This window comes from Ammospiza nelsoni, chromosome 3 (assembly GCF_027579445.1).
Source record: "Ammospiza nelsoni isolate bAmmNel1 chromosome 3, bAmmNel1.pri, whole genome shotgun sequence".
NCBI lineage: Eukaryota > Metazoa > Chordata > Aves > Passeriformes > Passerellidae > Ammospiza > Ammospiza nelsoni.
This window is the reverse complement of record NC_080635.1, coordinates 92553970-92568301: the sequence shown is the minus strand read 5'-3', so window position 1 is coordinate 92568301 and position 14332 is coordinate 92553970. Positions and strand designations below refer to the sequence as shown.

The 14332-nt window shown below is 36.5% G+C and overlaps 1 protein-coding gene across 2 annotated transcripts in view; it reads right to left on the bottom strand.

Moving 5' to 3' along the window:
* Positions 1-14332, bottom strand: part of IBTK (inhibitor of Bruton tyrosine kinase) — a 53430-nt gene that overhangs the window by 20270 nt on the left and 18828 nt on the right. For both annotated transcript variants that reach the window (XM_059468100.1, XM_059468101.1), the window contains 12 exons: positions 13835-13958; positions 10913-11090; positions 10035-10209; positions 8616-9209; positions 7046-7132; positions 6046-6128; positions 5908-5945; positions 4041-4134; positions 3552-3653; positions 2683-2800; positions 979-1039; positions 161-288 (listed from right to left, as the gene is read on the bottom strand). In XM_059468100.1, coding sequence (XP_059324083.1) covers positions 161-288; positions 979-1039; positions 2683-2800; positions 3552-3653; positions 4041-4134; positions 5908-5945; positions 6046-6128; positions 7046-7132; positions 8616-9209; positions 10035-10209; positions 10913-11090; positions 13835-13958 — 1782 coding nt within the window. The remainder of the gene's footprint in view (positions 1-160; positions 289-978; positions 1040-2682; positions 2801-3551; positions 3654-4040; positions 4135-5907; positions 5946-6045; positions 6129-7045; positions 7133-8615; positions 9210-10034; positions 10210-10912; positions 11091-13834; positions 13959-14332) is intronic.

The window sequence follows — 14332 nt, the reverse complement described above, 5'->3', positions numbered from 1 at the left end:
TCTGCTGCAGTTTTGCAACATTTTCAAAGACTTAAGGAAACTGATAATGGTCTTTGAAATCTCATTTCTTAATCTTTCAATTCTGAACTTAAACACAGTCAGGCACCAATACCACACACAGTTCATCTAGTAAAAATATTGATGAAAAACAAACACTTACTGAGAATTTTGTTCTGTATTCATTTCTTCCCTCAAAAAGACAAAGTTCTCTCCATCTTCAGGCTCAAAAGAACTTATATCAGGTCCATCTGGATATGGAGTAATTACTCTCCTGACCATAGCTGGAATCTGTAGTTGCAGAAGTTGTTACATTAAGTTTCACTGAAGTTGTATGCTAGCAAATTTATGTAAAGGGCCAAAACTGTTCATCATTTAAAATCCTTTCACAAATCAGGTAATTAATTACCTAACAAGCTTATAAACTTAAGTTATATCTTTAAGCAAAATTGGAGAAGTATCTTAAGTGACAGACACAAAATGCCTATGTTTCATCTATTGTTAACTTATGGCAAAAAAAGCTTAAAGATTTTGCAAGCATTTATCTTTTACAGTAAGAGAATACTGGATTATAATGGGTCTTGGCTTTCACCATTGCATTACAGTTCAATTTTCACATTATTCTTCTTACTGATTTTAACATCTATATGATCACCCTGAACATTTTAGCTTCCTTCTAAGTAAGGGATGCTCTTTTCCCTAGGTTTTGCTTACACTGTTCCAAGCAACAACTGTTAATTACAGAACATTAATATGTTTCATGTGTACAACTAATTAATTTAAAAGACACAACACTGTAGCAGCAGTAGCTAGTGAATAATGAAATATAGACTCCTTGAGAGTGATAATAGCAGAAGACAACTTTATTTTTTGAGTCAGATGTTCCATTTCAGCCTGTCACCTACAGACCCTTCAGGTATGTATTTATCACATCCATTCTCATTTTACACCTAATCAGCTTACTCAAGTTGTACCACTTACCATTTTCCTGTAATAAACAGAAAGATCCTTCACAACTTCATCACTTAAGACTTCCAGAGTCCTAAAATAAAAAAAAAATATTTTTATCCTTAAATATCACAGTCATCTTAGCAACTTATAAAAAAAAATCACATTAATTAAAAATTCAGATTAACATTTTGGATTAATCTCACCTAGGTATTATCACCTATTCATGGCGGTCAGAGTCTAAAGGAAGACACTGAACACAAAATAAAAACTAATCAATACCTTTTTTGTAGGGTAGGATTAAACACACAACCTTCCCACCTACCTTTACCTAAGGTCACAGCCAAAACAGACCAATATAGTTAAGTTACCAAGAAGTGGTAGCTTTACCTATTTCTGCACACTGTCCTCCTGACATGTATCTAAATACTCCAAATCTGTGTAAATTCTCCATAAAAGTCAAACACAACACACAACATAGACATTTATGCCAATAAATAATACTACAGCAACAAACTTGACTCAACAGAACTGTCTTGTCCATGTGAGTAGTTCTCCTTGCAAAAAGCCGTCAGGAGTTAGTTCTGTTTCTCAAGGTCTCTCAAATTAAAACCCTTTCTACCCAACACTAACATTTTCAGATTTTCATTAAAATGTAGCCAGACTCCTAATTGTAATAAGAAAATTACATGTAGGCTTAAGAGGAAACTAGTCTGAATTCCAGGTAATATTTAAGGCAACATTACTAGATTTTTACTCTTCTCTCCAAAATCAAAGGTTAGAATGTTTATATTTTATAGAGAGGGGAAGAGGGAAATTGCTAATATGAATGAACTTCTGTATCTGGGATGCAAGGGAAGCCACTGTGTGACGTGGCAATGAAATGCTGGCATCCTGAACTGTTTCAGACCTCTAAGAACTTCTCTAAGTGAAAAGAAGTCTGACAAAAAGGACAGAGAGAACTCACAATTGAGATTTTTTTGGCTTGGTTTTTTGGTGTTTTTCTTAAGGTTTTGCTAGAAAAGAACTTCATTCAGTGCTGATAAGGTTTGCTCTGAGAAGATGATATGTACTTAGGAAACAACTTGACAGCCTGTCCAAATGCATCAAGAGAAGGAAGGCCAGAGCACACCTTCAGCTTCTCAGAACTTTAGAACCACTGTGGAAAGCAAGGATAATAAATAAATTTGTTCAACTCTCACTGCAGACATTAAAGCAAAACAACTACCAGAGGACAGGCCCATCCTCTTTGGAAAATGAAGCAGCTATTTAGTACACCTGCTTAAAACAAATCAAATATTCATTGTTAACAACCATGTTTTTTAAAAAAAAATCCACCCAAATAAACAGTCCTAAAACAAACAAAAAATCCCCATCCCCCCAAAAAACAACCTCCAAATGAACAGAAAAGCCCCACAGCAGCTTTATGCATCTTCAAAAACGCTTTTAAAACCCCAGAAAAGACTAGACCTAATGTTAAAGCCCACTGAATTCCAGAGAGGTTCTTCATGCCAGACTGTAACATATGGTTTTGTATTACAGAACTGGTACAGTATGTACAGAGATTTAACTAGCTTCTCTCTCCCTAACTGACAAAAATGAGACTACCTTTAAGCTAGAAGCATTCAGCTGCATTTTAACATTAAACTGTCCATATTAGTTATTCCAATCCTTTTACCTTTTTGGGCTTTTTAGATTTTACAACAAATACATGAATATATTTGCATTTCTGCTTACCTTGCTTCAAGCAAAGCTGCCATATTGAGTCCTATGAACTGCAAGCAGGACAATTTTAGCTGTTCAGCATTATACATTGCTGAGAACTCCAACAGCTCAGCAGCATTCTTTAAGGTCACTGCAGAAACAAAAACCAACAAACTATATTAGATAATTGGCTGTAGTATCAAGGAGCCATTTTAATACTTATTGTGCAGCATGATCTAGTTATTGAAACATATCTTATACTTCCCATTCCTAGAAAAAATGCTAATGCTCCAATGGCCATAAACAATAGGGAGCTCCATGTTATTTGTGGCAGCTTGTATGCCATGGCTGCTGCACAGAACTAAAAAGCCTCGCCTACAAACAGATCAGTTTCAAAATATTAAAACCCAGCAGTTCAAAAAAAAAAAAGGAAAAAGAAAGACAAAAATAGAAAAATAGTAAGTTTCATAAACAGCATAAACAGTTGTTAAACATCCAAATGCTCCAATTTAGCACAGATAAAGAAAAAATAAGGCGAGTGAAAGAGGAGAGAGGGAACACTAAATACAAGGACAGAAATAGAAACAGAATTCATTTTATCATATTTCAAAAAAACGAAATTTCAATTCAATGAAATGAAGATTTCATTTGGTTTAGATTTTTTTTGTTTTTTCTTTTTTACTTTTTTTTATTAAAGAGCATGAGCATAAGTAATGGAAGATCATGCTAACTTAGAATATTGCTCAGACTAAAGAAGCAAGTATTAGCAGATGTGCAATGAACATCAAAATGTAATCACCTGAAAGGAAGATGCACAAATCCTGTGCTGCAAAAGGCAAGAACATCTAAAAATAGCATTTTTTTGTTCTCTAACCCTTTACAATACATATGGAAGGACTCACATTTTTCTGCAATGGCTACTTCACAGATTTCTTTGAGTCTGGATATAAGAAGCTGGTCTGCTACCACAAGAACATTACATATGAATTCCACATTTTGAGAATCTGGAAAACAAAGCATCATATAAACACTGTGGGCAAATCAAAAGCAACTATAAAAGAGACAGCTTCAATGAAATTTTACCAAAGCACAAATATAATGGCTTCGCAAATTTTGATGGGATTTTCACAGCACAAGAAATAGCTTAGAAGAGCACCAGCAATCCACTTTTTGAAGCAACAGAAGGAGGGAAAAGGAAAACTGCAGTTTGACAAAATAAAGAAAAGGTTAAACAAGGCCTGGGGTACTGCTATTCCCTCAAACTCCAAAGAAAGAGTCAAGAATTTTGATTTTTTTAAATGTAACTCCAACACAAGCATATTAAGTTTTGAATTTCTATTTTAAAAATATAAAAATTGCAAGAGTTACAGTTGAAAATATATTAAAGGCACCTTTGATGGCAAGAGCTTCATCTGTATACAAGTAATCCACAATTATCTGTAGTATGTCAGAATGGATGGGCATTTCCAGAGCTGAACAGGTAGCCTAAAAAGCAGAAATATTTAAAGAAAAAAAAAAGAAGAAATAGAAAGAATAAGAGAGGCTGACTACTCGGAATAAAATGCAAAATTAAGACAGTACCTATATTAAGAAAATAACTCAGATTGAAGGCGACATTTTCAACATCAATTACTTAAGCATTAGTACAAAATCTGTCCAAGTTTCTCAATCAAGAATTGATTGTAGCAAAGCAATTAAAATCTGTTCAAACTTCTGAATAAATACCCATGAAACAGTTTCATGTTTGATCACTTTGATCATCTACTCTAACAATCCTCCTTAACTACATTACTTTACCAACAATTGCCTAAAAGTAGAACTACAGGAACCCTCTATGCAAGTACTGAACTGCTTTCCTTTCAAGGTCAAAAGAGCTAATGAAATCATGAGTTCCCAAATAACAATAATACTGAAGTAATCACTACTGTTAATACCTCTGAAAACAAGGTCCTCATCAAGTCCTACATTTGGACCATCCTAACCATTAAGATAAAGCTTTTGTAAGAGCAAAAATTGGCCACTAAACCATACAACTGTCACCATCTGTGTTTATTCAACATCATTGCTAAACAATTTTGGTTTACTTCAGCTGGTACCCAAGTAAAGCTTCATACTAAAATATTTACTTTGCTTTATAACACACTACTGGTACTGACATATTTTCTTTCTAAAGGTTAAAAATCTCTTACAGACATTAAGGTTTTTATATAACATCTACAGCCCTTGCTTCATAAAATATTTACTAATTAATTTAGGTTAAATTAGGTTGACTTACAAAATAATAGGCAACTTATGAACTGTATACTACTGATATACAAAACCATGATAAAAATGGACATTCAACACTCAAAAAAAACCCCTTAAATCCATAATTTGTTGCAAATATGTTTTCTCAGGGATGACTTGGGAAAAGGCAGCACAGTAACCTGGAGGACAGGTGAAGTTCCGTTTCACAGCAGAACAGAACTGCCAGTACTTCACTTAAGTACTGAATGTTCTTAATGTATTGCCAGAGAACTAGAAATTTGGGGAACTCCTGCACACTGCTTTAGTTTTTAGTCTCAGAAAAATGCTTCTCCATTTAGACCATTCCTCTCTTTCCATAAACATTATCAATAGTGATCAGGTAGTTAAACAGAGACATTTTTTGGAATTACAATGTCCAGGAACAACCAGGGCATTGACACACAGCTGGCAAATAGGAACCAAGACAAATCAAAGATCTACACCTTTTGAAACAGCAGTTGGTCACTAAGTAGAATAGTCCCTGGTATCTTCTATTTCATTTAACAGCAAAAGTCAGCTGGAGCTCTACACACTGACCTTCAATCCTGTTCTCTCTTGCACTCAGTACATATGACAAGCTATTCCAATCTGCATACTATTTAAATTGTACAATCTTTTACAGAAAGAAAATGAAAATTCATCCAAAGCAGTATCCCATAAGAACAGTCCAGTCAATGGTTTTTATAAATCCATGAACTAGCTCAAACTAAATCCCTAAAACAAAAGCAGTAATTTCCTTCGATATACAGTATTACATTTGCTATTCTCATTTAATACACAATCTCAATAGTACAAATACAGTGTAACCAAAAATGTGGCTTGTGGATTTTTTTCCTTGCAAATAGAATCAAAGAATCCAACCCTTTCTTTTACCTAGCATTTAGGATATGTTATTATAGGAAAAACTGAAAAGCTGTCACTTATTTGATGCAAAAAACATGGTACCATCACACATGGTTTTGGCAAACTTACCTCAATCCATGAGCTGCTTAACATGCTGTGAAAATAATCTGTAAAGAAAGGCATTTCAGTTCAAGATGCAATAAAATGACAGTTAAAAAAGACAATATAACTTATGTTATATAAAGATATAAAAATACACACACATACCAAGTCTTGCACAAAGTACACACTTATGACACGGGAATTCCTTTCCATCTAAAGATTTCAGGGTCACATCGCAGAGGTATGAACTAGAAGATATTTAATAGCATCAGAACTGTGACTATTCAGATTTACAACTATTACAAGTTGTAAACTCTACAATTAAATGATAACTTTAGCAAGTTAGGATTTATCCTTTGAAATAACACACACCTGACCTTTAATAATACTACAGAACATAAACCCAAAAGAACAGGCACTATACTTTCCAGGGAGAATTTCTTTGTCCAAAGTTAAGCTTTAAAAATTCCATCTGAAATATTTCCTTCAAAACTCAGTCAATTGCTGTTTCAAAAATGCTATGATTAAATAAATTAATTATGGCTTATTTTCATCAATCTTAAATGGTCTTAAATGGTTAAGTTACCTATTTCTTCAAGATCAGGAGGTAGCATAGGCTTTGATGATGCATTTTAGGAATGAAGCCCAATTCTGTGAAACCAGCTACTGTCATGCAATGTTGCTTTTCCTATATAGACAGACTATTCAGGACTTTGGGTATAAGTAACTCGATCACATCAATAAAATTTAAAAAAAAAAAATCACTTTGCTAAAAGCAATTTAGAAAGCATTTGCTTATTTCCAATCCATGTATTCTTATTGTTACAGAAAGCAGATTTACAAAAGTCAAATTGCTTTTGACTGGATTATCCATTACATTTCTCCTGGCATTAGCACTCAATGACACAGTTAATCCACAGAACACCTTAAGGAACAGTAAAAAGAAACAAGGATATATCACACGTAATCTATCCCCAGTTACTGATCTACAGATCAAGTCTATAAATATCTACAGAGAACTTCCAAACCTGAGTTACTCTGACAGAGACAATTGCACACCAGAAGTTAAAAGGCAGCTGGATCAACTTCAGCCCTTACTTAACATATAAAGAGATGACATAAGAGGAAGACAGTGGGGCAGGGAAAGTTGATTTCAAAAAATTACCATTTCTTCTGATTTAACTTTGGTTTGTTCCCATTCTTCTTGTTGACAACGTTAATTTTTCCATTTTCTAATCTGACTCCATCCAACCTGCAAATTATTACCATTGGTAATAGGCAACACAATTAGTATACAGTTCAAACCATTAAGAACAGTTTCACAAAGTAACAGTACTTCAGTGGGCTCATATTGTGAACATGAAAACGAATCATCATACAAAAATAGAAGCCAGTTGTTACTTTAAAGGTCTTCAAGGAAGATGCAAAATGTAACTGACATTCTTTCCTCACCTTAGATATGTATTTATTATCTGAGATGAAACCTATACTGTATAGTTAATGCCAAAGTTCAATACTACAGAGTCAAAAACCAGAAGGTTAAATACGTATCAGTACCAGACAATAAACTGAGCAAAGACAGTGGCTGGGATTCAGCACAGGCTTTTTTAGCATCCTAATTCATAAAGGAGGCTTGTGAATGGGATGGTAAAGACTCAGGAGTGCTGCTGGGGGATTACAAAGTAATACACCTTTAAAGCAAAGTACTTTACCACAGAAACATTACTTAGGAACTCAGTTTTAGCAGCAGCCTCACATCTTGGCTGTGTATGCAAGAAGTTCAGTAAGAAAACTGAAAAAGTTCATATCCCTCTTTGGAAGAGACAAATGCAGGGGGAAAAAAAAAACCAAACCGATTAATGCAGTTCTACAGAGACATCTGATCATCCCTTGAAGAATTCAAAAAAAGACTGGATGTGGCACTTGCTGCCATGATCTAGTTGAACAGTTAGAACATCGACTGGACTTGATGATCTTATAGGTCTCTTCCAGTCTTGAACTTCTGTGATTCTGTGTGATTCTGATCTCAATTGCATTTGTTTCAGTATGTAACATAAAAATTACATCACTTGAGCAAGAATTTAAATTTGCTTTGTGGTGTTTTACACTAAACACATTTGCTGTCTTGTGAAAAAACTGCTAGACTACAGACCACAGTATAGAAATTATGCAGTTCAAAATTCAGTTAGATCAGCTGTCTCTAACATAACCAGTACTGATGTTTTACAACAGTCTTTCTGGAAAGCCAGATGATTTATCCCAGATATCAAATCTCACAGAGCTCATGTCTTAGAGGATACTGTCATGGTTTACCTCATCTGGCTAAAGACCACACAGTCCCTCATTCATTCACTCTGCCCTCACCACCCACCAGTGGGATGGGGGAGAAAACTGGGAAAAAAATAGTATAATTGTGGGTTGAGATAGGCAGTTTTAACAGGGCAGAAGAAGAATGGAACATTGTAGTAATGCTAACAGAATGAGCAGATACAAACCAAGTGATGCCCAAATAGTGATGCAATAGCTCACCACCCACCAACCTGAAACTCCTATATGTACTGGAAATAAGCCCAGTCAGTTCCTAAGCAGCATCCCCTCATCATCTACCCCTAGTTTCTATTCTAACATCAGTGTCTTAATTTTCACTATTGTCATAAAAACTGAAGTTAGATCAGCTTACATAATAAAACTACAGGGAGAGGTTGTCAAATAGAAATGCATTTCCTTTCACCTACCTTCCACTTAAATTGCTGAGCCCAAACTTCTTTGCTGCACTTTGCAACATTTTAATGAGGTTAGCTTCATCACCAGCTTTGCCTTTTTTAGATTTGCTCTTCTGTTTTTCATTTATAACTTGCACTTGATTATTTCTATAAATCTCAAATGCAGACTTTCCATTGACATTTTCATCAAAGCTCATTTTGCTGAGATTAGAAATTAAAGTATCTTGATATTCATCTGATTTTTCTTTATATGAGATTTTTGGCTTATAACCATGAGTCAAAAGATCACAAGTATCAGTGTATATGAACTGCAGAAGGTATGCAAACAGATCTGGATGGACCTTCTCAATTACATAGAGATCACATCCAACAGCATCCTCATCTTTACGGTAGATGTCTGGAGTGTCTAGCTGGCTGTCACTGGAAAGAAAGAGCTTCCTGAAGAAGTCGGAGCGTACGGCCAAGATGTATTTGTGCACGGGGTACATTCTCGTGCCAATCTGAAAAGTCACATCATGGATGCTGTCCATTTCATCTGTTTCATCCAACAGTTTGCCAAAATCCATTCCAAAACTTGATAGTGACACACTTGGAATTTCATAGAGACTAAAATAAAATTAAATCCATAATCAAACACTATTTTAAACCTTCATCACTTTTTACATAGTATGTTTAATGACGAGAACAATGATGTTTTCATTTGGTTTCTTTGTTTCTTACATTGCTGCACTGCTCAACATTTTTTGTCCTGTTCTTTACAAGAATAACTAATAATATGGTATTTAGGCAATTAAACTACATAAAGAAGACTCGTCGAGCTTCAGTGTATTTATAGTATATAATATTTTGCCTTTATACTGTACCAGTGTTATCAGAACTATCTTATCTTCAGCTCACTTTTCCAATGTGAAAACACAGAAATGTGCTTGCTATACTTCATATTACAAACTAAAGCAATAAGGGAAAAAAGCTAATGTTCAGCTATTTATCACAAATGTTGGAAACTATTATGAGAGCATAAGAAACATGGCCCAGTATTCTATTTATTTATTTCACTTTATACATTTCTTTCCAACCAAACAAAAATTCACCTATCACTTTTACTTAAAATCTGATTATTGGTGATTACTGAAGGAGTAAATTTCTACAGTACTTAGAACTCAGAGTGTATTAGGAAATACATGGCAAATGCTTGCCTTAAGCACTTCAGATAAGACATCAATAATGTGTATTATTATGCAAATACATAAGCTTAGGCCTTTAGATAACTTCAACATAATAACTAACAAAGTACTATTCTCTAGCAGTATGGATAACTGTATTTACTGTGACTTCTGTATGAGCCAAAAAACTGTTTGGAAAAGAAATGTTCAATCACAATCACACACAAAAAAAAAGGAAAAATTACAGCTGTTGCTATCTTAAATATACCTGGTTTTAGGATCTGACTGTAATACAGCAAAATTGCAGCCACTAGGATCAGTGGCAATACTGACAGCTCGGTGGACAAAAGTCAGCTTCTGAAGTCGAATTCTTTCATACACACTGGTTGTGTCATGTTCACAAGCCACATCACATGAAGGATGCTGAAGGCTTGATACAGGTTCTGTTAAAAGAAAAAAAAACAGAAAGTGAATACACATCATAGAACAATCCTGCTCATTAAAATACAACTAATACAACAAAAAGGCAAGACTATGACGTTGCTATGTCCATTGATGGAGTAATTGAATAAGGCTAAACCACGCTGAACATTGCAGCTTGCTTATTTACAGAACATATAGGAGGAGAGCTGACAATTTCAGTTAAAATTTTGTCCTGTATGAGACAGATACATTCCTTGCAGAAAAACAAACCATAAGGACCTACTTTCAGTAATATGAGCCAAGCTAATAAGGTGGAAGTTGCTTCGGACCCTGAATTGTGCCCAGATAAGGGACTGGGAAACAGGTTTCACAGACTTAGCAGAGCAAGCAAGTATATGTTCCTTCCCTTGCTCAGTAACAATTCTCTTCAGACTCATCATCTAATATGTGACAAGATCATTACACTAGATCATTGTGCTACTACTATTCTCCAGAAGTATTTTTTTTCCCAGAAATCTCCACCTAAAGGTATACTGAAGGGTGCAAAGTCAATCTTAGTATTACTGAGGAAGGAGTCCAGTAGCAGTCAATGCTAAAAACTGTCAGTCACAGAGGAAAGAACAAACTTGCCACATAATAATACTATTAGAGATTGTAAAGATTCAATTAAACTTTTTTACTGATTTAAAAGTACTTAAAAACCACTAAGAAATCCTGGCTAACCTTTCTTTTCTGAGTTTTTTTTCCCTTCTTCTAGCCACTTCCCTGTGAAGGCTTCACCATCATGTGTCACAAACATGATTTCATTCCCATTCAAGGCAACATCAGACATGAAGACTTGCCGGCCATACACCCAACGACACTGCTTCATGGAGTTGTTAGATGACTTCCAGCAAAACACCTATAATATCAAATTTTTCAAGAAAGGGAAAATCTTCATGTCATTTAAAAGCAGTTACATATTACACATTACTTTTTAAACACAAGAACATATAAAAGGAGAAAGACATTAAAAATTTTAGGATAAAGTGTTACGAGCATCTATTAGAGAGAATCCACAAGTACAACAAGGAAAATCTATCATGCTATCAAGATCCATTTGCTCATGAAGAGCATCTGAAAACCTTCTCTAAATACTGAAATATCTTCACAGCAGTCAAGCATAGGACAAGTTTTACTGACATCTTGACAAGGAGAGTAAAAGGTGTCAAGTCAAGAAACAAGTTTTATCTAGTTCTTAATTTACAGATTTGTCCAGCTGGTTTGCTTGTAAATTAGACAAAATTCAAAGCTAGCACACTGGAAATTTAAATCATTTTCCTGTTAATTGCTTGACAAAAATCTCAAATTTCTCTGCATCAGTCTAGGTTTGAAATTAAGATCATGACCAACTTCAAAACCCTCAGGAATATGAAGCACTGCATGCACAGCAAGACCCCAAGAAGGTACACTGTACATGTCTGAAAGACAGCCCAAGCAAGATGAAGTCAGAATGTGGCATCAGCAGTGCTAAAGTCAGGCCTTCGTTTTCTACCACTGAAGGACCTGCACAGGTCTGTTAGCATCCACATAAGGAAGGGGCAGAAGAACTTGAGTAACCTATTTCACTTCCCCTGCCTTGAGCCCTAAGAATTAGAGAATGTTGAAATTGAAAGAGATTTCCGGAGGTTGTCTAGTCCAACCCTCTGCTCAAGCAGGACTACCCAGAGCCAGCTGCCCAGGAACACGTCCAGACAGCTTTTCAGTATTTCCAAGGATAGTGATTTCACAACCTTAATTGAGAACCTTTGGCAGTGCTGAACCACCCTCAGTGCTTCCTGATATTCAGATGGAGCCTGCCCTATTTCAGTTTGTGCCCACTGCCTCTGGTCCTGGATCTGGGCAGCACTGAAAACAGCCTGGCTCTATCTTCTTTACATCTTCTCTTCAAGTATGTATATACAAGATTCCCTTTATGACATTTATTTTCTAGGTTAAACAGTACTCCCTTCAAGAAAATGCAATCAAGCCAAACCAGGAAGCACTGATTCAGTAAACCCAAGTGTTAAGATGCCATCCCTCTCCTTATTCAATAATTTATAATGCCTGAAAGCACTGAAGATCCCAATACTTGTCAGTATTCAACACGGAAAGATATGAAATGCACATGGACATTCTTCCTCTGGTGCAGGAAGATCAAGTAATTCCTTACTGCTAAAGCTGTGTCCCAAAGATGCTGAAGGGGCACTACCAATACTACAGATGCTAGAGGCTACACCTCACATGATCAAATACTGAATTGAAAGTTTATCATCTCTGAGACAACTAATGACCTAATGAAAAGATAAGATCATTTCAAAACATTATTCAGCCAAATGCGAGGGAAGAAAAGGAAATGACCACATTGCTCCTTATTTTGATATACAAGCACCTTTTTCAACATTCTTTAAGAAGGCATTTCAGCAGGAAAAGCTTCTTTGTAAACACCACTAGATGGCAGTGAAGGTTGAGATCTCTCAGTGAGCAGATCGAAAAAAGGGATTTAGTAGGGTCCTGTAAAGCAGCACTTAAATAGTAAGGGAAAAAAAAATAGTGAATGGCGTGACATCAGACTGGTGACCTGTCATTTACTGGGGTTGCTCCACAGGGCTCCTCAGCCCTGTTCTCTTCAGTATCTTCATAAGTGACTTGGAGGCAGGACTGAGAGAGATACTGAGCAAGTTCACAGATGATACACAACTGGGAGGAGCTGCTGGCTCCCTCCAGGGCAGGGAGGCCCTGCAGAGACCTTGACAAATTAAAAGCTGGGCAACCACCAACCACATGAAGTTCAACAAGAGAATGCGCTGGATTCTGGACCTGGGATGGGCAACCCTGGATGTATTGACAGAGTGGGGAATGGGATACTGGAAAGCAGCACAGGGGAGCCCTGGTCAATGGCAAGTTAAACATGAGCCAGCAGTGCCCTGGCAGCCAGGAGGGCCAACCCTGTCCTGGGGGCATCAGGCCCAGCATCACCAGCTGGGCAAGGGAGGGGATTGTCCTGCTCTGCTCTGCACTGGGGCAGCCTCACCTCCAGTGCTGGGGGCAGTTCTGGGTGCTACAATGTAAGAAAGACATTAAACTATCAGAGAGTGTCCAAGGAGGGCAACAAAGATGGGGAAGGGCCTTGAGGGGAAGCTGTGTGAGGAGCAGCTGAGGGCACTGGGTCTGTTCAGCCTGGAGGAGACTGAGGGGAGACCTCACTGCAGTGACAGCTTCCTTGGCAGGGGAAGGGGAGGGGCAGGCACCGATCTCTGCTCTGTGGTGACAGTGACAGGACCGGAGGGAATGGCCTGACATTGTATCTTTACTGCAAAAAGATCCTTCACCCAGAGGATGGCTGGGCACTGGAAGAGGCTCCCCAGAGGAGAGGTCACAGCAACCATGACAGAGTCCAAGAAGCATTTGGACAATGCTCTCAGGCACCTGGTGTGACTCTTGGGGATGGCGCTGTTTAGGGCCAGGAGCTGGACCTGGCAATTCTTGTGGGTCCCTTTCAACTCAGCATATTCTATGATTCTGTGAAATTCCTTACTTTCTATGCATGACTTTGTCCTGTCTAACATTTAAAGTTTAATTAATCACTATGCAGCCTGCTATATAATTATAATTATAACAACTTACCCTTCCAGCTTCATCCAGTGCCAGAATGCAAGTCTTTTGACCCCCATTTTCTTTAAGATGCTGGGTATCTACTTTATACTCCAAATATCCTCCACTGACAAGAACTTTTTTAAGGTTCAGTTGTCTGAAAGAACACAAAAAGTAAATTAGTACCTCCCTACTGGGTACTTCATGTTGGTTCTATGACAGTTACCTTTTTATTTTACACAAGCAGTAAAAAAGTAAAGCTGAGGCAGTGACACTGAAAAATTACTTATGTTTAGTTTCATTCTACTGGTTCTGTTAACATAGTTGCTAATATTACAGCAGACTATAACTTTTCTTTTGTTTTTAAGTATATCAGATTGTATACTTGTAAGTTCTTCATAAAATTACAGATTTTGTGAACAATCTGTAATTCTTCACAAATGGAGAATTACATTTGTGAAGAATTGTAATGAGTGAAATTCATTACATGAATTACATTTCATGAATGTCACTCATTCTATGAGTGAAAAT